This window comes from Diospyros lotus, chromosome 10, assembly GCF_014633365.1.
Source record: "Diospyros lotus cultivar Yz01 chromosome 10, ASM1463336v1, whole genome shotgun sequence".
Lineage (NCBI taxonomy): Eukaryota > Viridiplantae > Streptophyta > Magnoliopsida > Ericales > Ebenaceae > Diospyros > Diospyros lotus.
Genome location: NC_068347.1, coordinates 31,087,238 through 31,114,065, shown reverse-complemented (window position 1 = coordinate 31,114,065; position 26,828 = coordinate 31,087,238). Strand labels below are relative to the sequence as shown.

At 34.7% G+C, this 26,828-nt stretch overlaps 2 protein-coding genes across 2 annotated transcripts; one reads left to right on the top strand and one right to left on the bottom strand.

Annotated features, from left to right (window-relative positions):
- Positions 1-16,226: 16,226 nt before the first annotated feature.
- Positions 16,227-19,985, top strand: LOC127812049 (meiotic recombination protein DMC1 homolog). Its single transcript, XM_052352329.1, has 14 exons — positions 16,227-16,298; positions 16,399-16,481; positions 17,115-17,206; positions 17,285-17,356; positions 17,459-17,497; positions 17,700-17,757; positions 17,853-17,898; positions 18,029-18,074; positions 18,544-18,605; positions 18,735-18,801; positions 18,886-18,978; positions 19,061-19,129; positions 19,237-19,315; positions 19,642-19,985. The coding sequence occupies exons 1-14, from the start codon at positions 16,285-16,287 to the stop codon at positions 19,839-19,841; spliced, it is 1,020 nt and encodes a 339-aa protein (XP_052208289.1). The 5' UTR covers positions 16,227-16,284; the 3' UTR covers positions 19,842-19,985.
- Positions 19,986-20,039: 54 nt separating this feature from the next.
- LOC127812051 (transmembrane emp24 domain-containing protein p24beta3-like) lies at positions 20,040-26,755 on the bottom strand. Its single transcript, XM_052352330.1, has 4 exons — positions 26,396-26,755; positions 22,917-23,103; positions 22,568-22,675; positions 20,040-21,772 (listed from the first exon to the last, which is right to left on the bottom strand). The coding sequence occupies exons 1-4, from the start codon at positions 26,612-26,614 to the stop codon at positions 21,639-21,641; spliced, it is 648 nt and encodes a 215-aa protein (XP_052208290.1). The 5' UTR covers positions 26,615-26,755; the 3' UTR covers positions 20,040-21,638.
- Between the last annotated feature and the right edge of the window lie 73 nt (positions 26,756-26,828).

Genomic DNA, 26,828 nt, shown 5'->3' with positions numbered 1-26,828 from the left:
GCTAGGAAGGCGGAAGCATGGTCTAATCAAGCATGGTCTAATCAGTCCTCCCTCAAATTGCTCTGGGTAAACCAAATTGCTTTTTTAACTTGGTCTTCCCAGCCATTCATTGTTAATGGAGCTCACACACATATTATTAGTGCTCTCGTAATCTGTTTACAGTGAAGTAACCTAACATATGTAATAATAATTTATAAATCATGTGTTAGATAAATATATAAAATTTATGTACACTCAATTAAAAAAATTGTTATATTCTCTTGCCCATAAGCCACTGCTCGAGGGTTTGCTCCCTGAATTGTAACATTCGTTAAGAGTTCGAGCTGGCTTGCAATTTTAAGAACTCAAGGTGCTTAATCCAAGCTTATTGCTTATAATTTTGTCCATATATAATCACTAACATGATTTTTGACATCACTTGTAATTGTATGAATTGGTGCTTGATGCAAGTGAATAATACACTCTTAACAGCTTCTGTGTGAAAATGAAAATTAGGGGTAATTCTATGGTGCCAAGCGGGTACTGATGATAGCCCTTCGATGTGCATCGAGCTCTCTTGAGTTGCACAGTATCCCTACACACCCCCCCCCCCCCCCCCCCCCCCCCGGGACCGAATTGCACCACGTACACCCTTTTGAGTACCGATACCCAAGGAGGTATTGTTGCAATCCTTAAAAGTTTACATGCATACCAAGCAAAAAGAAAATAAAAATTAGACATATGCATAAACATATATAGTTTAGCAGTTAAATACATATGCATAAACATGGTTTAGTAGCTTCTACTGCTTCTCAATTGAAGAACTGAAACAAAAGCAGCAAAGGGCGCTCTAAACTAGCTCTTGCTTGTGCTGTCTCCTTGAATGTTTGCCTGTACGAAGTTCACTTTCTAGCTGTTCATAGGTAGGTGTGTGAAAGAGAGTGCATGAATGTGTGTTCAATATCATGCATGCGAAAGAAAAGGACCATACAAAACCCTAGAAAACATGCACATGCTATAGACCCAGAAACACATAGATCAATTATAAAGCTGTAAACATATGCATCCATCATGACTCTTTTACTCCATCCCTCCATAAATTCTCAAATGTACTGTAAACAAGCTCAACAATCACAACCTTTCTTTCTGTATCCATGAATTATCCATATATACTAGCTAAAATATAACAAGATTTTCATGATCAAACTCTGCAAATGCACTTGAAATATACAGAATATATTGCTGCGATGAAAATATCATATATTTTTTCATCACGAAAATAAGATCATATATTTAAATTTTGTGAAAATGGTATTTTTTTTACAAGTTACGTACAGAAACAACCTTCACAAAACGAAAAATCTCGTATATTGTGTACATATTCAAGATGTGTCTGTCCTTTTGCCTACATGCTAATCAAAATTAAATTAATGATTCGATGAGGGTATTCTTCTAGAGCAAATTACATCATTGATTTTGATCATAAACAACATGCAGTTTATCTAGATAGATCAACAACCTATATATACTTTCTGAAGCAGCTGTAACCAAGTGCTTGAAAGTGAGAGAAAAAATAGGAGCTTCTGGTAAGCCTCATGGCTATATCGGACCAAAAGCTGTTCCTGTTTGATTTATGTCATTGCGGGAAAAAAATTATATCTATTTTAATGATATTTCCCTTTCAGCCATTAAACGGGAGCTGCTAGCTTGATTCACGCACGAGAAAGCCATAGCTCACAAGTGATTCTTTTACCTGATCTCATTTATGAATGAGAGTGACACACAGAGAGATGCCCAGAGAGATTTTGGAGAATGCAAGGTAACTGAACATCTTTCAAGTCCTTGGGTACTGAAGGAGCATGAAAGGTATATGGAATCTTGCCTAAATGAAACTTGCTCAAAATACAATGAAACAAAAAGAAACAGATAATTTTTTGTGCTGAATGATATGGTATGATGCTTTTGATTTTATTCAAACCAAATTAAAGATCTATAATTCTAAAATAAAATAAAATAAATCATTACTATTGATGTGGGCTCTCATGCTGTTCTTCATATTACACCAATGGATGTCCATTCCTATTTCTAGATTTTATCTCCAAATGGAACATGAAATACAATTAATTGATTCGTAAATGTTATCTCAGAGGCAATGATATTGTTTCCTTCTTTTCTTGAACCAGGACAAATTAAAAGGTATGCACATGCACAATAAAATCTACAAGATGCTCATCTGCATACGTCAGATCTTCACAAATAAGACAAGGATTCTGTTCTTACATGTATTACCCAGCCATGTTTAAATGCTTTGACATGTATATATATAAACTTTAATTTAATCTAAGAAATTTCTATTACTGTTGCATAATATGTATATATGATCTATACAAGTTGCTTAACGAAGTAAACCTTGGTTTTATGCAAGCCAAAAAAAAAGAAGAAAATAAACCTTGTTGTAATATTTTCAGTCATGAATACAACACCATAAATATCTGAATATTTGATGCAGGAAGCAAGCAAAGGCTCATCTTGATGCCTCCGTCCTCCACTATCCGTCCCCCTTACTGTGAATCCAAAGATAAAAGAAAAAGCAAAAGAAGATTTTTTCTTTCTTTTGCTCGGCAAATACAAAAGAGATCGAAATGAATGAAAAGATTAACAATAATAAAAACCCAGAAGGGAAATCAGGATTCAATCGCGGAAGACGATGAAAGTTTCTTTTATTTTTCTGTTGAATTAGAAAATAGGCAACGGTTCTGAGATCTCTCTCTCCAGATTGACATAATGTTATATTTACAGAAAGAAAACTATAACATATATATAAATATATGTATATGTATGTATGGCAGAATTCATCAGAACAACGAAGATAGAGGACGAAAGTTTGAAAACAAAATTATTGGCAAAATGGGCACCTTTGATAAATCGGCCACGTGTCTTATGACTTCGATGTCGTAAACCCTACTCAGAATCAAGCCAAGATTCAATCATTAAACAGTCTCGAGCATTAAAGGTCAATATTTCAAAACTACAGGAGCAGAAGTCCCGGAACTCATCTCCCATTTTACTGTAGATCCGGATGAAAGGAAGCATTCAACTCAAGGCCTCATAGAAATAACCTTTTTTCTTAAACACACACATAAAAAGTTTTAAGATTTTTCTGATTTTCTTCTGCGTGTTGTTCACTTCATGGAAACCTTAAACAATATGCAAATCTTTGAAGCATCATCATAATATTAAACCAGAGATGCAAGGCCTACGCATCATCAATGACAATTGCAGTACGGAAATCCGAGGTTTTCAGAGGCTCACCCCCCGAAAACATGAGGCGACGTAGGGATCTTGGAATCCCCAAACTACTCCGAGACACAAAAATCTTCTCCTTCGAAATGTACTAACAATCTGGGGATGAGTTTTAAAAAAAAAAGAAGGAAAAACCACAATATATTAACTTTAGGGTCCAAACTCTTAACCAAAAGAGAGAGAAAAAGGAAAACAAATTAAAGAAGGCAGAAGAGAAAATAGATCAAGAAGATGAACTCAACTAGGAGATTACAAGATTCGTGCATACCTAGCTTTTTGAGGGGTTTTCGAGAATCATGTAAAGAAAGAGAAAATTAGGGTTAGGCTGAAACTAGGGTTTTTCGTGGCACCAACAACAGGTGAAGCTACCACATGATCTGATCTTTCCTCACCCAAGGAGGGAGGTTGAGATCATGCTGGCAGCTTCAACTGGTAGTGGTGCACGATAAGCAGAGAATGCGCCCTTCCTTGCCAGAGTAGAGTAGTAGGTCATGGAGAAAGGGATACCTATACTCGCTCCTAGAGGAGGGGAGGATGGGGTGGGTATAAATAGAGGGTTGAGGCAGAGGAATCAGAGGCAAATTATTGAATTTTTGTTGGAGAGAATAGGTTAAGAGATACCTAAGCTATTATCCTCTTAGTTGGTATAAATTACATGAATTCTAGCTATTTGCTATTTATTTATTTTTTTTCACGTGAGATTCGATATACGAGCGATTTATTTCTCATCATTTATTTTTATTAATAATTTTTATTTTGTATAAAATCATTATAACTAATATTATACTTAAGCGAGCCGTATTATATTAAAGTGAGTCAGAGTCAAGTGTGGTCCATTGTGAAGCCAGCCATGGTGGTCCATGGTGATACAAAATTGATTATTGTCACGCCACCACCTCCACCATGCAGGTTTCAGACATGTTAATGAGAGTTTCTATATATTGTAAGAGCATTTATTAACTTTAGGGTTTGGATGGGTGGGGGACCCTTTCATCTCTCTCTCTCAGTCTCTCTCTCTCTCTCTCTTTTCTTTCATTTGAGAAAAGGGGCATCAATCAAAAACCTGAGCAAAAAGGAGAATGTTGACACTGGAAGTTAATGGGGGGACCATAGCTTCATCTTTGCATGGCTCCATAGCTGGTGCATAATAAGGGTTCGCCCAAAAAAGAAGAAATCAAAGAGCATCCCAGCAGAATCTCTCTCTCTCTCTCTCTCTCTCATTTCATGCCTTTTAAGCAACTTTTATTGGCTCAGTGAAGGTGGGGTTTTCCTCCCAGACTTGCCATTTGTTAGATACTTCTACGTCTGATTGGTGCCAGCTGCTGCACAGTGGCTAGCCAGTTATTGCAAAAATTTGGCGAAAGACATTCAGAAAACTAATGACCTGGACTCAATAAATGATCCTGATTTTCTTTTTTTCAAATCCTTTCCTTTTAATTTGATTTTATTTCCTTTAACACATCAAGATTCTATTTGACAACTCCTCAAATTTAAATTAGATAATTAAAGATAATTGAGAGCCCATTTAAGATAATAAAACCCAATTTTATTATATATATATATAAATAGAGATAGGAATAAAGGTGGGGATTTCAGATCCATTTCATTAGAAGTATCGGTTATAAATAATTAAGCAACACTAGCAAAGTTATCAGCAAATCATACCTTAGTCTATGATGTTCTTTGATTGATTTTGAACGGGAATAACTAATTATCTATAATTATGAAATCTTTTTTATTTGTTAAGTGCCAAATATATAGACAATAACCCAAGAGTTGTCAAAGTTAAGAGAGTGTTTTTTTTTTTTTTTAAATGTTTTGGAAATAGGGGCAATCTATAGCTAGGTATGACTTTTATCAAGTAGGTGAAGCATATATATATATATATATGTCTCACACAGACACGCAGAGAGGAATATTGTTTTAAGTAATTAGAGCAGATCCGCTGGCATAGCTTTTAAGATTATATTTGTGGATTAGGAGACCCAATTATTCGCTTGATCATTCATCTAATTCTTTAACTAATTAATCTCTCTCTCTTTGCTTTTACATTTCTCATTCTCTGGGAAAGTATGTATTCCGTTTGGCGATCACATTCATCATATATATATATTCCTCATCAAACAAAATATCCATATCATGCGCCCATGCATAAATTCCTTTGCATCTCACTTACGTACCTCCTCCTATATAAACAACTCCAATAATTATATATTCATCACCAAAAAAGCTTTGCCCCATATATAAAGACTCATGTTTTATGTCTTGACTTTAGCTCCCATATGATGGCGTACGTACGTATACTTTATTGTTATTATTTTTTGGGTAAATTTCAATTAATATTTCTGAGATTTGATAAAAAAAAATAATAATAATAAAGACACTTACTTTATAACTCGAATTATATTTTTCTCTCTACTGTTACTTTATAGGTGTTAAAAGTTTTAATATGACAAAAATTCGCGAAACATTTAAGGAGAGTACCGTCAAATATTAGAAATATCTCTATTTTTTGTTGAATTTCAGAAATATTAGGTATAATTTATCTTATTTTTTATGTGTATTGAATTGGGCCTTTAGTTTGATCTAGTGGTAGTGCATATATTTAGCTTTTTTGTTTAGTCTTGGGCCTTTATTCTCTAAAATCAACCAAAAAAAAATTAAAGAAATCGAATTATCCCATTATATGGGCATACGCACGTTGTGTTAGTACTATTACTGTTATTATTATTTTATTTTGTTAAAGCACGGTGCATAGGTACATGACAATCACAATCCCTCTCTACCAATATCACATTACGTCTTATTTCTCTTTAAACTTCAAGACCTTAGTTATCTGTATTTGCTAATTAAGGAACATGATATGAAGATACGATGATCCGAGATGAAACTGATGAAAATGGTCACCAAACACAAGCTAAGCTAGCTATAGCTGCACCAATTTTGAAGGAAGTAATATTATATTCTCTTTTAAAGCTTCCCCTGCAACAACCTTCACATTTTTGGAGAGAACGCACCAACTTTCTTGACATCATCCAGCTGCTGCATTATGCAACCATATAAGCTTTGTCATCACTGCCTTTGTGGGTACGTACGCATAGCATGGACGAGCTGATGATACTTGGAGCGATGGCGATCAGAGCGCCGGTTGGACAGGATGACGGAAGCGGCACCCCTCCCTCCATCCGAAAGAGACAGTTCGCAACTAATAATTAAGATGACCGACTTTAGGATTTCATACATTAAAATATGAAAGACTTTTGTCGCGTGACCCACTGACTTAAATCTCCTCTAATTACTTGTTAAATTTTTTATTTTATTTTTATTTGACAAGTTGTTAAGAGGGACAAAACCTGTCCTATAATGATACTTATATATACCTCGAATGGTTGTTTTGCGAGGTCAATAGAGGTTACTTGCAACCCATGCCATGCACCAAGATTATAGCTCAGGAATGTTCCCCTAAGCTAGTAGCGATTTGCAACCAAACCATGGCCGACAGTGACGGCATGAGGCAAAACTCGCTGCAATTCACCTCAAGAATCCCAATCTCTTTAATTAGTCTTTACCCCCAGCTTTTGCCAAAAACTCATCAATAGCTCCAAAAATCACCATCTCTGCGTTGAGACTTGAGTCGAATCCGAGTAGTGGGATGAGGAAGAAGTATAATTAATGACTGAGATCAAGTGGTGATAGATGACTTTCATATTCAAAGTAATTAGGGAGAGGATACCGAAATTGTAAAGTTGATTTGTTAGGTAAGTGGGGTGTTTGATTTATAAGGGAAATGTTGGGGCTGAATTGAGATTGTGAAATGATTTTGTATACGGAAGAAGAACGAATCAAATATGGTATTGGCATGCAAGTAACTAAGTAAGATCTGCATATCATTTAGAAAACTGGGTACGTAATGCCTCTATATATATATAAAGTATAAACAATTCTTTCAAAACCCATGAGATTGAGAGTAGTCATTTGAAGGCATGGATGGACACTTGTGGTAGAAAGAACACAAAACAAAAACACTATTTGTCTTTGCATAAAAGGGAAGATGTGATAATGCAACCATACTTTCTTTTTAGGGCTTTATTTTCCAATATTTGCTTCACTACTCTTTCATCTTGTCCACTTGTAAGTGGGGGGAAATTAAATACGATTAAGATATATATATATACACATACACACTATACTAATTATATTAATTAATATTATATTTCAAACTTTATATATCATAACAAATTCGTTATTGTATTTTCCAATTTTTCATTAAATACATTTAAGAAACTTATGTGTCATACATTAATATAAGGGCAAATAGCAAATAAAAAAAAAACTCAAACATTTTCGCGAATTTACAAATTTATTCAAATGTTTCAATTTTGTCAATTGTATCCTGTTGGCTCAATTGAAAGCAATTTTATCCAACACCTTAAATCAATATAGAATACGCGTATGTGACAAGTTACCTATCATAAATATATATATATATAAGTGGGATCCATATGTATAATTTTATTTTTATTTTTTTTATATGTGTATATATGAGTCTCACTTTTAGATATATATATATATATATATTATAGATGACATGTTACATTAGTAATGACACAAGTCTCTTAAATTAATTTTAAGTGTTGGATAAAATTATATCTATTTGAGTCAATTGAAATATAATTGTCCGAATTGAAACGTTTGCATAAATTTGCAAATTCACAAAAACGTTTGGGTTTTTTTTGTTATTTTCCCTTAATATAAACTTTAAAATTATTTAATGTTAAAATTAAATTAATTGCATAATTAAATAATTTTTCATGGTAATTTATGTTAATAGAATTTGATAAAAAAATTAAAATAGTAATTGAATTTTAACAAATATTAAAATTTAATGTTTATAACAACTCCCATCAACCCTTTTAAACCTCAATAATGTAACCCATTTAAACCTATATTGGGAAAAATTGATACATTCAAAGAATTTGTCAGTAAAATGATAATGTCAATGTAATGTGAGTATATATGTGACACTGGTGTCATTTTTGGAGTTACATATACTTTATTTTGATATTTAGAGTGATATTGTACATTGACATATTATATTGCATTTTGTATCAATATAAATATATATTACATTAATAGAGAGTGTCACTTCAAATATCAAAAATAAGTATCTAAATAATATTTCTATTATATAAACATATATTTTGTAGTTATATCTTAACCCTTTTAAGGATCCCATATTCTTAAGTATTACTTTGACGATTTGTTCTAACAAAGAAAAAGTACTTTTTGTTTTTTCTTGGATTTGTATACTTATCGTGTTGTTTATCAAAAAAAAGGGTTAAAGAAATATAATTTGCTTTAAAAGTATATCGGGAAAATTGATATATTTATAGATAACACTTTGATGGGAGCGTTTGGTACAGGAGAAATTTTAAAATTCTTGAGAATGTTAGGTTGAGAATCTGTATTCTCATATTTGGTATAAATTTTTTATAAAAAGAATCTTAAAAAATAAGATTCTCGAAAATAATTTTTAAACAACTTTCCCACAAAAATATTTCTATAGGGGGGTTGGAAATAGGGTTGGCAATGGTTCGGTTTGGTTTCAGTTTTTGCCAAAACCATAATCAAACCAAACTTAAAAAATTAAACCGAAACCAAACCAAACTTAAACTACTGAAACCAAAACCAAACCATTATCCATTTGGTTTTGAAAATTAAAAACCATAACCAAATTATTCGGTTTCGGTTCAATTTCAGTTTTAACCATGATTTTTTTAATTTAATCCATACCAACAAACAAAAACAAATAGCATTCATAAATTTTTTTGATAATTTCACAACAAACAAAGATAAATTCTAATAAAGTTACCTTATTCTTGCATAAAGTTATAAAACTTCTTGGATATAAAATCACATCTCCAAACCTACAATCGTTAAAATCAATAAATTAATATCTGCATAATTAAATTGTAATTTAAACTAAAAAAATTTAGCTAGGAAAGTTAATACCTTCATCAACAACATTAATATCTTCTTATTAAATTAATGTATATCCATCTGAAATAAATGAGCCAACTCCATCTAACAAAAATATAAATATAAAAAATAAATTAATATAAAAATGTTAAAGTCTTAACAATGAAAAAATAACTAGTAAATGAAATAAATTCACCTTTTTCCACTTCACTTGACAACCAACTTTGGGCACACATCAATGCTTCTATTGTCTTTGGATGAAGTCGATTACGATGAGGACTCACCAGTCTCCCACTAGAACTGAATGCCGACTCCGAAGCAACAGTAGATACAGGAATAGCTAATATATCTCTTGCAATAATTTGCAAGGTAGGATACTTCACCCCATTCACTTTCCATCAAAGTAAAATATCAAACTGACCATTATCAACTATAACATCTTCATCCAAGTAAAGGTCCAATTCAGTTCTGAAACTAGTAACTTTAGTAGTTTTCCTCTTTTTTGGAAAAGATTGATATTCATAATCAAAAGAAATGAAATTCTCTCTTGGAGTGACACTGACACTCCCATCCAATGTACATTCTTGGTTATTCACGTCATTCACTTTGTTCTTTTTAATGTAATATTCCTCCATCAAATCATAACAAAGGTACTTGATACTGCTAATTTGTTCATCATAGTCATAAGGATAGACCTTAGGAGAGTAAAAGTTAAGAAAAGTCATCTTATACCTAGGATCTAACACTGCAGCAACACTCATCAACTTATGAATCACATTCCAATATGCATTAAACTCATCTGACATGCTTTTTGCCATTGTACTAATCACTTCATTAGGAGACTTGACCCATTCATTCAATGTCAACTTAACCTTACAAATTATTGGAAAGTACATATTAGCAGTTGGATATTTTGTCCCAGAAAACAACTCAGTTACATTATAAAACAACTCTAATCTATCACAAACATCTTTTGCAGTTTCCCAATCCTTGTCACTTGGCACATTCTTATACTGTGATTCAAACAATTTAAGTCGAGGAAATACAGATTTATAAACCAAAGCAGTTTTAAGCATCAAATAAGTATAGTTCCATCTAGTAGGACAATCCAAACCCAACCTTTTAGCATAAGGCACTTTCATTTGTCGACAAACGTCCTCAAACTTTTCTATTCTTTTTGGAGATGCTGTCCAAAAAATCACACTTTCCCTCACATTATCAATGGCATGCTTAATCACATCTAAACCAATCTTAACAATAAGATTTAAGATATGGGCAGAACAACGCATATGCAATAAAGATCCACCATTCAAAAGACATCCAACATTCAATTTTGCTTTAATCTTACCAATCATACTATCATTGGTAGAGCAATTATCCACTGTAATTGTGGATAATCTTGAGTCCACATTCCACCCAAGCATAGCATCAATTAACACATCCGTCAACACATCACTTGTATGAGGGCAAGGGACATAGATAAACCTAAATGACATACAATTATAAATTATTAGTAAACTTAAAGTTTAGAACTACAATTATCAAATTTAACAACAATAAAACAATATACTAAGTTAAAAAATACTTGTCATACCTCAAAATTTTACTATGCAATGTCCAAGACTTATCAATGAAATGTCTTGTAACAGCCATAAAACCCCTTTTTTGGTTACTAGAAGTCCACATATCCGTTGTAATAGCCACTCTACTGTCAATGTTTTCAATCAAACTCATCACTTTATCCCTTTCTTCACTATAAATCCTCATGATATCATTCTTCAAAGTATTACGAGAAGGACACTTGAAAAGAGGTTGAATGGTACTTGTGAAATCTTTGAATCCACTATGCTCCACCATCGAAAGAGGATAATCATGCATAATGATCATCTTTCCTAATTTCTCTCTTCCTTTTTTTTCATCATATGGACCGAAAGAGATCTCTCCTTTCAAATCAGATTTTATAAACATTTGCCTTATATCTCCTACCAATCTTCTCTTAGGACACCTATTGAGATGTTGCTTCATAGTTAATGTACCATTTGTTGATTTATCCGCAAGTAATTTCTTACAATAGTTGCATTGAGACTTAATTTCTTTATTAATGACCACTCTTTGAAAATGTTTCCATACATCACTTCTAGTCCTATCACCAATTTCCTTATCAAAAACATTTACCTCTTGAGAATTCTCCACCGGTATTGATTGATGAGTTTGTTCAACGGACGAAGATCCGCTCACAAAACATTGTTGTGTGCTGCCACTTTGCGAACATGCCATATTCTGTAAAAATTTGCACAAAAAATACAACAACCTCAACAACAAATCAAGCATAAATAAGTAAAAAAAATATGACCAAAAAATAAAAAAAAAACATACCAGTTATATGAGAGCCGAGAGGTAAAAGGCGAGCAAGAGGGTGAGCGAGGGCGAGCAAGATGGCGAGAGCCAGAGGGCAAGCGAGGGCGAGCGAGAGCAAGAAAGGCAGAGTGCGAGGGCGAGCGGGAGCAAGAAGGGCTGAGCCCTAGTACGAGCCGATAGGCAGCAAGGGCGAACAAGAGGGCGAGAGTCGAGAGGCAGCAAGGGCCAGCGAGAACGAGAGGGGTCGAGCAAGAGCCAGAGTCGAGAGGCAGCGAGGGTAAGCGAGGGCGAGGGCGAGCAAGAGGGGTCGAGCCCTAGCACGAGCCAATAGGCAGCGAGGGCCGGCGAGAGCGAGAAGGGTCGAGCGAGAGTAAAGGCAGCAAGGGTCGGAGGGCAAGTGAGGATAAGCTAGAGGAAGAGAGGGAGAGAGAGAGAGGGCGAGCGCGAGCAAAAGGGGTCGAGCCCTAGCAAGAGAAAGAGATAGCCAGCGAGGGCGAGCGACGGAGAGAGAGGGCGAGCGAAGGCGAGACTGCAAGAGCAGAGAACAAGGGCGAGCACGATCGGACGAGGCAAAGAGCGAGAGGCAGTAAGGGTGAGAGAAAGCTAGAAATGAGAAGAGAAGGGTTTGTGCGGGGAAGGAGAAGAGAAGGGCTTGGGTGGGTTCGCGGGTTTATGGGCTGGGGTGGGTTCGTGGGCTGGGCTGGGTTTCCCACTGCCCCTCTAATATTATATATATTATATATATTATTATATATTCGGTTCGATTTGGTTCGGTTATCCACACAACGGTTCGGTTTCGATTCGGGTTTTGGTTTGGTTTTAGTGAAAACCATAACCAAACCATACCCAGTGAAACAATGTTCGATTTTTCCTCAAACCAAACCATTACCCAGTCAAACGATTTTTAACCGCGTTGACCGGTTCGGTTTCGGTTCGGTTCCCCACGATTTCAGTTGCAATTGCCATCTCTAGTTGGAAATTCAAGTTTCCCATGAACTTGAGAATATTTTTAATAAATAAAAAAATTAAAGCACCCATTACCCTTTTATAACCCCATACAAATATATTATATATATGTAATATATTTATATTAAATATATTATATATACATATATGTATATATTTATATATTATATATTATATATTATATATTAAATATAAAAATATATTATAATATATTTATATTAGTTATTATAAAATATTATATATATTAAAGTACATATTCATACAAACATATATATTATGTATATATATTATATATATATACATGCATATATATAAATAATGTGTAAAAAAAATGATATTTTTTTGACTTTCTAAATATATTGTAGGTCTCAATATTTTATATAATAGAAAAAAATTATCATTTTTATATAAAAAATTAAATAAGGATAATTTTAGAAAAAGAACATGAATTCTCAAGAATATTATATTTAAATCAAACATAAGAATATAACATTATCAAAAAAGAATACTGAACATTCTTGAGAATGTTTAAATCTAACCAAACATAAAATTGCATAAATCCTGAGAATTAAAGATTTTCAAGAACATTTTCAAGAATCATGAATTCTAAAAATTTAAAAACTCCTCCCGTACCAAACACCCCCTCAAAGTAATGTGAGTATGTCACTATCAATTTTGTCATTATCAACCCTTTTAAAGATTATTAATATATACCTTAAGCGATGACTTTGGCTATTCAATTTGATAAAGAAAAAGAGTTTGTATATATATATATATATACACTTTCACATTTTTATTCTTATATTTTCATATTTTTTCATATAATTATTTAAATTTTTTATTATTTTAATTATACACATGTATTTACATTTTTAAATTAATTTTTATTTTTATTTTTTTATAATAACTCAAATTTTTCGTTATTTTAATTACACCATTGTACTTATTTTTTGAGTTAATTTAATCCATATACTTTGCATGTAAAAAAAGGGGGGGTAAAATGAGATGAGTTAATAGTTTATAGGCGAGAACTTTGACTGATTTGTTAAGTTAAAAATATTGTCAGCAACTAAGTTCTCGTATTATTTTATTTTTTTATCAGACATATTATGATCTTTTAGACATGATCAAACATGAGAGCATCAACCTATTGAAAAATATTGCAAGCATTACATGTTTGCATTTTTTTACATGATTACAAGCAAGGGAGAATCAATGGTTGCCAAATACAACTTCAGGTTAATAAAGCTACTACTTTAATACTCCAAAAAATAGATGAAAAAGTGAGAATAAGTAGAAAAAACCAAAGAGAGATAAAGAGATAAAGTGCTTACTTATCTCATTTTATTTTTTTATTTTTTTACACTTCAAAGTATAAAATGTTAAATTAATTCAAAAATATAGATATAGGGATATAATTAAAATAATGAAAACTTTTAGTTCCCACATGAAAAAAAAAATAATTAAAACATAGAGGTTAAATTGATTCAAAAATATAAATTCAAGAAAATAATTGAAATAACGAAAAATTTGAGTAGCTACACAAAAAACAAAAAAAATATAAAAGTATAGAGATAAAAATATGAATTTGTCGTATATATATTTATTCAAATAATCATCAAACATTTTGAATTATTGTTTTAAATTATTATAACGAGTCACATTAATTTGTCACATTTTCTATTGGTAATTATTTTTTTTATTAATATCTTAGAAAATATCTTTAGGATTTAGGATTATAGTGGAAATATTAAAATACATATCTTAATCTTTGTTCTTACTATTGAGTAGGCCTTTAATTACCATTAATTATTCGAATAATATTAGAAATCATGACTGATAATATGTCATTAGTTATGTGGTGCATTTTGAAGAGACTAACGAGTTTATGTGTCATTATTTTCTCTATCTAACACCTTTTATAATAAAGATGTGACACATGATTGATGACATTATTATTAGTCATGACTCATAAGATTACCCTAATCATTAAAGATTTATTTTTATAATATCACTTGTGTAATTTTAAGCTTAAGATAGTTTTTTTATTTTTATCTTAAAATAAAAATTAAATACAACCTTTGATAATATAATTTTTCCTATTTTAAAACCTTGAAAATAAAATTTAAAAATGATATTTGATAAAAAAAAATGTTATTATTTATCATATTATTTGTCGATGTTTAGAATTAGTCGACCATGATTTGTAGGCCCGCAATAAAAAAATAAGTCAAAAAGCAAAGAGGAGGAACAAAATATAACGTACATGGAAAGTTTTTACGTGGTTCGGCCAAAACGATGCCTACTCCATGACTGTTCTCTAAATATTCCGGCAGAGTAATAGTATATCATTCTTGTTATTTTACAATGATATTTTGACCCCTATTTATAGCGATGGGTGTTTATATTTGCATAAAATCTCAAAGTTGAAGGATAACATCATGGAGACAAGATGTCCTTATCAATTTCATAAAACTAGGAGTGAATTGCTCATTACTAAGGATCCGGTTTGCATTAGATAAATTAGGTGAGTCTCTGCTTCCAATTGTTTTGTAGCAATATTATTGCACAAACTAAACGGTTAGTTTAGCGAGCTGGAAGTATCGTTGGGAGTTCGCTTGGTTGGGCCTGGGAGTTTGCTGAAGCTCGCTTGGTTCCAAGATCTGAGCTCAGATTTCAACGATGTGCAAACTTGTTCTAATGAGCTCGACTTTGGGCCTATTGACTTCAGGTGATTGGGATAGCTTGTTGGGTTAAGTCCAACTTATAATAAGTGATACGAAAAATATCCATAACATTATTAAATATATTATAGTTAAAAATTAGTTAATAAAGAATTTTGTTTTATACTTTCGTATCAATAAAAAGATTAACTAGTGTGTTAGCTAGTGAGGTAACAATTGAATAAATATAAAAATATGGCTGGATGAACGAGTTTTAGAGACAACGTTAAGTCAATTCGTTTATTGAATCAAAAGAATTGTTCAAATTGAATAGATCAAATTTATATAAAAGATTGAATCAAATTAATTGAATAGATATTTAAACCGAATAAACTGAAAAAACCTAGAAGAAATCGGAAAAAACCTAACCAACTGAAGGAATTGATAAAAATAAAAAACTCAAAAAATCAAACTGTTCAATTGGAACAACTTCTATTCTTCTTCTGTTTTTGCCGACCGATTGGTCAAAAATGTTGTCGTTTTTAACATTTTGGCCAAATTAATTATTTTTATTTTTTAATATAAAAATTGAATCGATTCAAAATAATTAAAATTATCAAATTTAAAAATTAAACCAAATCAACTCACACCTAACCAAATTAAATCGATAATTTCAATCAATTTAATTCAATTATTTCGATTTAAGTAAAGTATTACTCACACTTAACGAGTTTTACGGTGATTTTGAAACGTTGGAAATTATATTTTAGCATTTCCCTTATTTTCATATTTATGATCATTTGCAAATGCATCTTACTGTTGAGTAATGCTATTCAACCAATGAATGTCTGCCACATCATGTTGCTACGCAGGAAATAAACACGGAAACGGACTCCACGCACAGATTAAACCGATTGATAAAAAATTCACTCCCGCCCTATATAAACTCCCCATGCCTCGGAATTCAAATTCTCGCTCCAGAACTCGCCAAACCGAATTCCCCTTCTCTCTCTATCTGCACCGTGAAGTACTGAAAATGCTTGCGCTCAAGTAAGCTCATCTGTCAAATTCACCTCTTAGTTTCATAATCGCATTGTATTGCAATTTGGATATAACAATTTTTTGATTCTCTGTTTGTAATTGAACTCAGGTCGGAAGAGCATAGCCAGTTACAGCTCGTCGAGCGGGAGGAGATAGACGATGAAGAGGACTTGTTCGAAGCGATAGACAAGCGTAACTAAGAAACGATTATCACTTTGTTTCTGTTTTTAATTCTTGAAATTTTCGATTACTTCTCCTTCTCACATTGTTTTTGTTACACTATTTGCGCTTGGAATGAAGTTCGGCGAGTTTTGCACATGAAATTGTTGTTCGATCGTTTAGACATTATTCAACATTCTTTTCTCTCCCTTGCAAATTCTTCTGTGACTCTGTGTTAGTCCGAAATTCAATTATTACACAAGCTCTTCATCGTTAGATTGATCTACACATTTTTGAGATTTGAACTTAAAATACTTTTTGTTCACAATTTGACTATTATTTCATGGATGCTTATCTTTCGTGATACTTGGATTTCTATCGAGACTAGAATAACCTTCTGAGCAGCTTTCTTTTTTGTCCATATTAATATGTCGCTCTCGTTTTACATGTTCAAAAAATTTGGATCTGCGTGATCTCTTTTTATGCTTATTCCTTAATGACTTCGCTTTTTACACGCATCTGGTCTTGTCTTGTATATTCTTACTGTAAAATCAACAGCCGTGATTAACTGACTGCTCTTGTTCTGCAAGCATAAACATGGATTTGTTTTAATCAAATAAAATTTAGCATATAACTCTGTCTGTTTGCATCCTTACCGGTTTGTAGTGATTTCTCATGGAATCAATGCTGGGGATGTCAAGAAGCTTCAAGATGCCGGTATCTACACCTGCAATGGATTGATGATGCATACTAAGAAGGTACAATTGACTTCAGTCTACTTTATGCAAGGTTTAGAAAGTTTTGAGCGCTTTGGTTACGATCAATTCTATTTGCAGAATTTGACCGGGATTAGAGGGTTATCTGAGGCCAAAGTTGATAAAATATGCGAAGCTGCTGAGAAAATAGTGGTAAGAACTTCAATTGGCGAACACAACAATCCTATTTTAGTTAATTATCGCATTCTTTGATTGTTACAGCTTATAATAGTTTTCTCCATCTCATTTTATCAGAATTTTGGCTATATTACAGGAAGCGATGCTCTACTTAGAGTAAGATTTTAATCCTCTCTTGCATTCGAAGATAAAGTTCACAAGTGAATATGCGCCTTGAAATGAGCAAGTTTAATAAAATTTCTGTGAAAAGAAAAAAGGAATATGGGAACAATGGCACACGTTATTGACTTTCACGAGTTGTTGGATAAGTTTTTTGTTGTACGGCTGACCTGATTCATGTCTCTCTTTTGTTATACAGAGAAAGTCAGTGGTCCGCATCACCACTGGAAGCCAGGCTCTGGATGAACTCCTGGGTGGTAATTTGCGATCTTATTGCTAATTGATTGGCTATTTTATGTTTCTGTAATTAGTAATATTTGTTTTGACAATTTGTGCCGTTGGATTTGCAAAGGCGGTATAGAAACTTCGGCAATTACAGAAGCTTTTGGGGAATTCAGGTAAGCAACACTCTCGCTGCCTCACATTCACACGTTATTGCCTTTGCCTAAAGGCAATCATATTCAGTCTCCAGGGAATTGATATCTATTAATTTGGTTCTAACTGTTTGGTTATCTATGATTGGATCAGATCTGGGAAGACACAACTAGCGCACACACTCTGCGTTTCTACACAGGTTCCTTTCTAGACCTGTTGGGTTTGATGTTTGCAAATTTTGAGTCGGTCTGTCTTACAGTCCATTTGGTATTTCTGCTGGAAATTTTGCTCATATGTAGGCCTACCTTCTCTTCTCTTCAAGCATCTAAAATTACTCTCTGCTTCCTTGGTATCGTAGTGGATAATCGAGATAAGCTAAGTATATTGCTTGTAACATTAATCTGGCTCTTCTGTAACCCAAAATATCTACGGCATTAGAATTAAGGAGGAGCATTACATACAAAATAACCTTCTTCTAATTGTACATAGACTTGAGGTGAAAATTTTGTTCCACAAAGACTTTGGGATCCTTTCAGCAACTTCGTTTTGCAAAAGCAGCGGGAAAAGTGGGATGTAACCGTTCCTTACCAAATTATTTACTGTGTTAAGGCTAGTATTGGACAGTCGAGAGTGGTAATTAAATTTAATCATTTTAATTGCTTTTGCAGCTTCCAACTAGCATGCGAGGAGGAAATGGAAAAGTTGCATACATTGACACTGAAGGAACTTTGTATCCCTTCTGATTGTTCCCCAATATTATAGTGGCCTACTCTACCATAAGAGAAAGGACCGGATCAGTTATTCTAGAATCTCTCCACGTAGTTATCGTGCGTTCCCCTTAACGAAATTCACCTTGCAGCCGGCCTGACCGAATAGTTCCAATAGCTGCAAGGTTTGGCATGGATGCTGGAGCTGTCCTTGATAATGTAAGCTCCATATTTCCATTTCCAAATCAAAAATTGGAGTGCTGAATACTTGAAAACATAATGTGAACTTTTTACACGTTACAGATCATTTATGCCCGTGCATACACGTATGAACATCAGTACAACCTACTTGTTGGTCTGGCTGCCAAAATGTCCGAGGAACCTTTCAGACTACTGGTGAAAATTATCCATGTGATTCCATTACTGAATTTGATCCCCGGTGGATTCTTGTGATGTTCATTTATGTTGATCCTTCCAGGTTGTGGATTCAGTAATTGCTCTGTTTCGAGTGGATTTCACTGGAAGAGGAGAGCTTGCAGAGCGCCAGGTTAACACCGTTTGTTCCATCTGATGTCACTATAATTTGCAAATGTATTCTAATCTTTCTATTCAAGCTAAGCCCCATCGGTGACACAAGGTGATTACCACTTACAGCAAAAGCTGGCTCAAATGCTTTCCCGATTAACAAAGATTGCTGAAGAGTTCAATGTTGCAGTCTACATGACCAACCAAGGTATTTCTTCCTGCTATGGTCCATGAGTCATGTCATAGACCTGCCACAAGAAAAAAAATTTAGGACCCCGACTTTTAGGATATCTGCTCGATTTAACATGGCTAAATGGATTTATTATTGTATGAGTTGACAAAATAATTGAGCAATTTTAACCCCATAATTCTGCCATCAGTGCAAAAGCCTTTGAACAAAGGATTCGTTTAAACTATATGGTCCCTCTGGATAACAACAGCAATCTATGTGTTCTCTCTAAGCATCCACATATTTCTGCGCCTTGATTGCCATTGTCCACAAGAAGCTTGATACGAAGGAATTGGTGGCTGCAGTTATTGCTGATCCAGGAGGCGGGGTCTTCATATCAGATCCAAAGAAGCCAGCAGGAGGTCATGTGCTTGCTCATGCTGCCACAATCAGGTTGATGTTCAGAAAGGGCAAAGGTGAACAGCGTGTCTGCAAGGTATTCGATGCCCCTAATCTGCCGGAAGCTGAAGCAATATCCTTCGCCTGTTTCTCCATTCTTGCTTAATTTTATCTTTCATCATATAAAGATCTTTTTAATCATTTGCATCTGTCCTTCAGCAGTGACCATTCTGTTTTATGAGCAAACAGGCAACCTAGAATCATGCACTGCCTAGTGCCATTTTAGGTATTGGTCATAAGCAAAACAATCACTTCACTTCCACAATCAATATCCATTTCTACAATTACAGTGGATGATTCTGCAGCTTCTTTACAAAGTTGTTCTTGACAAAAGCAAGTCTTTCAGATAACGCCAGGAGGAATTGCGGATGCGAAGGACTGAAATTCTCCTTTTTGTTCTTTAATACCACCAAATGTTAGTAATTTTTTTTTCCCACTTCCTGAATCTATTCAGAATTTAAACGTTTTCTATTTGCTTTCTGCTCGTAGTTGAGATTAGAGTACCGTACAAGATTTACAAGCTTTAAATGTCAGCTGCATAAAAACGAGCTGTAACGAGCTGTTACTGGTAATTCTAAAGGATGTTGAGTTAACAAATCCATTCCCTTTGACCATTTTAAAATAACAAGATGTCATACAGAAAAAAAAAAGTAATTTCCCATCTACAACCCCATTGGTCCAGGTGAAAATTACCCGACAAATTTCCACACATTCATTTGAAACGTTCCAGCTGGACTTGGTTCTTTGCATATAGCACCGAATTTCTTTGCAGCATAAACATAAAATATTCTTTAAAGCAGCAGTCATCCGACACGAACATAACAAGAAAATGGCAGTGGAAAACCACTACTAACAATAGCATCCACTGATAATAAGTGTCACGGCCTTGAATATATTTACCACTCCTATGCAGCACTTAAACCATTTTTCCATGTCAATTTAATTTTTACATCTAGTTAACATACAAATGAAAACTAAAAAGCTTGAAAATAAAAATGGATAAGAGAATGCTCCGTCATTTCCCTTAATTCAAATGACAATAATTGAACTAGGGCAAAAGCTTTCTCTCGGGCAACATACAGCTTTCTTCCCCTATCATTTGCCCGGTTAAACCCAAGTGGCCTACCTCTCTTTTTGGTGGGCATTTTTTGGTGATCTCTTCCCTGTTTTGCCGTGCATTAGGATTGGTGTATTTCTCTCAACCAGCATGCTTCGCGGTAATATTGGGCTTTGTTGCCATCTCTAGATCAAAGGAACTTCAGATTGACATTAATTGCCATACGTTTGAATCTATTGCTAAATGAAGAATCAACAAAAAAGAAGAATCTAAGGCAACCCTAACAAGAATGGTGCAACCATATGTCAGATGCTACCATCGGAGTCCAGATCTTTGGTATTGAAACACCCGGAATCCAAAATCATTCAAGAATTATCAGCGAACTCCAGGGCGGATGGGGATCAGAAATGGCTGAACCCCAGAAGGCATAATTAACTACGGTGAAAATACAACAATAATAAAGTGTTTCATGACTGATACTTCATACTGGGCACAGCAAATTCATGACTGATCCAAAAAGATTTTGTGCGAAAGCTTGAATCCACTGCCATTCCTTACTAACAAAGACACATTATCTGAATCACCCAGAGTATTCCACGAATTAGATAACATGCTTATAGAAACATTCTGCCAATAATAATAAAATAAAAAAAGAATGAAATCATATGCTTCTCTTTTAACTGCAGATGATACTTCAATTCTATCAACTAAAAAACCTGCGGCTGTGAACAAATGGTACTAGTCAGCATGTGGATTGCGACTCTGAGCCGTGTTTCACTAAATTATCAAACTTTCCAAATACTAAATGGTTAATAAACAGTAACCCTGAAGATTCATCCCAATGCCTCACACCCTGTTGTAAGCAACTGACTTACTGAATAGCTGACGTATATATGCTGCTTGAAGCGTACTCACAAAGGCCAGTAAAACGTACTCTCCAAATGTGTAAAAAATGACACGCTGCCGAGTGCTCTCATTCGCTGCAGCAGAAACAGACTTGCAAGATAAGTAATCACACAAGACAAGAACATGTGGTTATTAACCATCAGCGGATCAAAAACAAAGAATTTTATTAATGCAACTTGGTGGTGATCAAAAGCCCCAAACGGCAGGAAGCCCTTAGTTTCTATTGCATGTGAGTCAGAAGAAAGTATAAAATATGCTTACAGCATACTGCCGACCAACATAACGCAGTGAATCTAGTATAAACTTAAAACCTCCAATCTGTCAAGCTTGGGGCAAAAGAAGATTTCTTTTGTGTGTGTGTGTGTGTGTGTGTATATATATATATGCATGTAGTATTTCCCTTTTTTTCCCTTGAATAGCAGTCTTGCCACATTACCAGCATTTCAGCCGAATGATATAGTTTACTTAAGTCTTGGCTCTTGACAGTTCTTTCTTCTGATGTAAACTAGTTCGAATAAACCATCTCAACTAAACCTTTTCCCAGCGACAAACTAAGAAACCATAACATCAATGTTTTTGCAATCCTTCCTCTATATATAAGTAGGCATATGGTAAATAAAATATCACTCTGCAATCAGATGAAGGGTTCATATAACCACATGACTAAACCCAAATGCCATGCATACAGAAAATAGAAGATAATATGACTTTTAGGAAGACTTCTAGCGACTGACGACAAGGTCCTGAAAGTTGAAAAATTCCATGAATGCATTACAGTACGTAAAATTCCAAAATAATATCCACAGAATTCCAAAACCAAATCAATTCAAGTGGACCGTTCAAAATTTTCAAGAGGAAGAACAGCTTACTGCGACGGTGACGATCATCACGTGCTTTCAAATATTTCTGCTCTGCTGTTACAGTTTCCAATGCCTCCCTCAGCTCAGCAATCTTAACATTAACAGAGCTCAAATGTTCTGCAACAAATCAGCATGTAAAGATTAAAACAGAACGTGACAAACAGCTCCTTGTGTGCTAACTTATCATAAAAATATGAACCTCAAACATGTTTCCTTGAGAACATGGTTCAATGAGCAGCCAAAAATTTTATAACCACAGGTGTAATACTATTCTGCAGTCCATAAGTAGTTACCATGAATGAATATGCAATATCAGAATATCTTGGCAATAATATAATTACAGAAGAAGTGGACTGACCATCTTTTGCAAGGTTATGTTCATCAGGAATGTGGCCAACATGTATGTAGAACGTGACAGTCTCTGGTGTTGCATGAGGATTATGAAAACAAAATTTATACATTCCACCTCGTGGGGCCTTGAACTCAAATTTGTCCTCACCTGTCCCTTTCAAAGTGTACACCACATTACCTGCAGGAGATGTCACCTGTCAATGAAAACCAGAGATTAAAGAAATTTCAACAACTACTTCAATAATACTCAATACCAAAATATAACTCACCACCAAATAGTGCTGTTTCCATAAAGTCTGAACTATGCTCATGTCAATACGAGATAAATGCTCACATAAAGTTGTTTGTACAATGTGCCAAGGACCAGTGACCAGCCTTGGTGAAATGGATTTTCAGTCCCATGTATATATGCATTGAACTGGATGTTGGCAAATGGTCAACAAAATTACTAGTGAAACAACCACTGTATCTTCCAGGATCAAAATAAAGTTAAATGGTCTGCATCATTTCTATTAAAAGGGTAATAATGAGACACTGTAGCTTTCTGATTGATTGGTAACCCAGGATTTTTGGAGTGTTGTTTCATCTGGTGGGTGTGCATTGGGTGATGCCCACCTCAGTTCTAGATCAATTGCATGATTTTGGCAAGTTACTCCTTTCCATGTCATGTCTCCTCTAAGGAGGGATTGATTCATTATGCCTAACTACACACCAAAACTTCCCATAAGATTTTTTTTCTCCATGACATCCAATATCTTCCAAAACTAACAAATCGACCAGCTACATTTTCCACCTACAACCGCCTCTAGCTTCCTCAATCTTTGATTGAAATCTGAATGAGAATGAAAGCTTTGCCAAATTGCACTCATCAAGATGTCAATGCTTGGTGCAGCAGTAGCAAATTTTTGCTTCTTTCCTGCAGACCACACAAAATGTGTATGAAGATACCCTTTATTATCTTTCTTCCATGCTTTTGCTCATATTTTAACATGGGAATCCAAGATTCCCTCAGCAGACTGAACAACCATCTTGAAGCTCAATTCTTTTATACTGCAAGAGGACAAGCTAGCTGCAGTCTCCCCAGATCTTTGCACTTCATCTTGTCACCTTCGTAGAGCAAGTCCTCTTAGACACAGTCTTCATGTTCCACTGAAATCGGGAGCACCAAGATGTCCCACACAAAGCTTAGCAGAGGAACAAAGCCTGAGTCCAATAGGTCCACCAATAAGAATACTTATTGGCAAGATTATTCTTATTGGCAAGATAACCAAATCAGAGTTTCCCTTGAAAGAAGATAAACAATCTGAATTGGCATCTGATGAGACATATGCTCTTGGCATCTACTCTAGGCTAGATGGAGGTCAGGTTTCAGCCATTGTGGAACCTGCAGAACTTTCTCACCTCTTCCCATGCAAGTCGGATGCCAAGAAAGGAATGGCAATTGCCGAAAAAATCAATGTGACAGCATTGGCAGAGAAATCTGTTGAAGATGAACCTAAGGTATAAGATAGCAAGCTGGAAGCAAAAGATGCGTTTAAGGAAAGAGCTCAAGAGGAGCAAAGAAGGATGCAGAAGGAACAATTGAAGCGGACTGAACAGAAAAATCATGATGCATTGTAGAAGAAGATGAATCAGATAGTTAAAACAGGGATTGGATGAAAAATATTGGTCAATCTACTGAGATTTCTTGGGGACAAGAAATCTTTTAAGGGCGAGCGAATGTTATCATAGTTGTGAAAGGCGTGCCTCAAGCGCAGGGGGTGCTAGCCCCTGTGCCTTAGACCCCCCAAGGCGAGGCTGTCTTAAAGAGGCGCATGCCTATCTGTTGAGGCACTCATCTCAACAGAGGTGAGAGGCGTGTCTCAGCAAAGGCTCTCATATCTTTAATATATATATTTTTTTAAAAAGTAAAAAACATGAAAGAACCCAACCCTAAATACACAATGGAGGCAGACCCAAAGCCTTGAAAGCCTCTCTTCCTTCTTGCGACACCAGAAAGTAGTTCACACTTTTTCTTTTGACAAGATTGGCCAGCCGGCAATGGAAAAGGACCAGCTACCACTGAAATAGGTATGTTTTTTCTTTTTCTCTCTCATCTCATCCTTCTCTTTCCTTTTTTCTTCTATTTCGACTCTGCCTCCCTCTCTTGCTCTTTTTTTTTTCCTTAAAAATTAAAGATTATCACTATTATTAAGGGGAAATGCTGCCAATTTTTTTTTACCTTTTGTTTTTTTTTTTCTTCAACATTTTTCCTTTTACAATTGTGGGTATTAGTTCATCTGAGTTCTTATTTTTTTTCAAAATTATACATTTTAATTTTCAGGTTTCTTTTTATAATCAAAATTTTATAATCTTCTTCTCAGTCAAAGATTAGTACTCCTCTAACACTTAGAGATGAGGAGGAAGATATTGATTTTGAAGAAAAATATGAAGAAGAGGAAGACTTAGCAAGTGACCAATATAATTTAGATGATGATGATGATCAAGAAGATCATCTTATGATTGATGATGGATGTTATTATTGTTGTGCTTATTTTATTGAACTTTTTTGTTTGATCATGAATTGTTTATGTTTGAATTTGATGATGAATACTTGTTAATATATTATATTTTGTTTTTATCCTTTTAATTTATCTATATTTTATTAAATTATATTTTCTTCTCCATGCGCCTCGCCTTGTGCTTCATGCCTCAAGCTCCAAGACCCCGTTGCACCTTAGTGCGCCTTGTGCCTTTAATAACTATGAATGTCATGACCCCAAGGATATAATAGTAAATATAATAGAAATTGGTGTCGGGTAACAAAGATTGAGAGCAGTTGTTGAATTATTTACAGTTATGGGCTAAATTACGGTTATAGGGTAGTGGGGAAGTAGTGGATTAGTGGTAACTGCTGTGAAAGAAACCTGGATAGCCTATATATATTAAGGTATGCCAGATTACCGAAATTATGAATGAATTATCAAGAATATTATTGAAGTCTTCCGGTTTCTCCCTACTTTCTGTCATATTTCCCCTCCCCCATCATTTCTGTCCGTTCTGCCTATTACCCTGTCTGTTCTCCCACATTTCTGTCAGTTTTCTTCCTCAATTGCAATTCTATCTTCAAAGGAAACATCAAGTTAGGGCTAGGATCCTGACATAAATCTTGCGGTGAGATTGGTTGGTTATCTTGCCTTTAATTCCCATAATATTGACAGCAACAAAACCCATCTAATAAGAACCTTCAAGCACAACACATGGAACTAGGGTTCATCAACTACATAAGCATATATTTTTTTATACGCTTTTAATGTCCATCCTTTCTCCTTTTCCTGCCTTTCCCCATTCCCTCAAATTCAAAAACACAAAAACAGATCTGGCCAATTTTACAGAAAACAGACAGAAAAACAAAGATCCAATCAAATAAACCAAGAAGCAAGGAGTCAAATTACTTGAAGGTCACGAATAGGAGGAGATAAAAGAGAGAGAAGGGAGGGGGATTACGGTGAAGTCGAGGCCGGGCTGGCCGGAGACCCAGAAGATTTCGTGGTCGACGACGACGAAGTTGCCGGAGATGATGTCGCCTTCGTAGATAACGTACTCGTAGACGCACTCCTCGCGTTCCACTGAAATCGAGAGCGCCGAGAGGTCTCGCACGAAGCTCAGCAGCAGCAGCAGAAGAAGCCCTATCAGTGCCCGATCCTGAGTTTTGGTGACTCTCATTCTCAATCCACTGTCAATTCCTCTTCGTCGTCTTCGAAGAGAATTGGTTTATTTGGGTTAAAGCCCCTCTCCCCTGTGAAGAGAATGTGAAAGCTCGGGTGTGGCGTGGGAACTGCCAAAGGAGACAGTAATACGGGTGTGAAGTTGAAACTTGAACCGATGCCGCGAGTTAGGACGAGACAGTAATACGTTGCCATTGTAAAATTCTATTCGC

Excerpts from the sequence above, each read along its gene's own strand:
- LOC127812049 (XM_052352329.1), top strand. Across the intron at positions 17,498-17,699 it reads GAAGCGATGCTCTACTTAGA|AGAAAGTCAGTGGTCCGCAT; the intron begins GTAAGATTTTAA and ends TTTGTTATACAG. Across the intron at positions 19,316-19,641 it reads AGTCTACATGACCAACCAAG|TTATTGCTGATCCAGGAGGC; the intron begins GTATTTCTTCCT and ends TGGTGGCTGCAG.
- LOC127812051 (XM_052352330.1), bottom strand. The coding sequence starts at position 26,614 with ATGAGAGTCACCAAAACTCAGGATCGGGCACTGATAGGGCTTCTTCTG. Across the intron at positions 23,104-26,395 it reads AGCCCGGCCTCGACTTCACC|GTGACATCTCCTGCAGGTAA; the intron begins GTAATCCCCCTC and ends TTTCATTGACAG. Across the intron at positions 22,676-22,916 it reads ACATAACCTTGCAAAAGATG|AACATTTGAGCTCTGTTAAT; the intron begins GTCAGTCCACTT and ends GATTTGTTGCAG.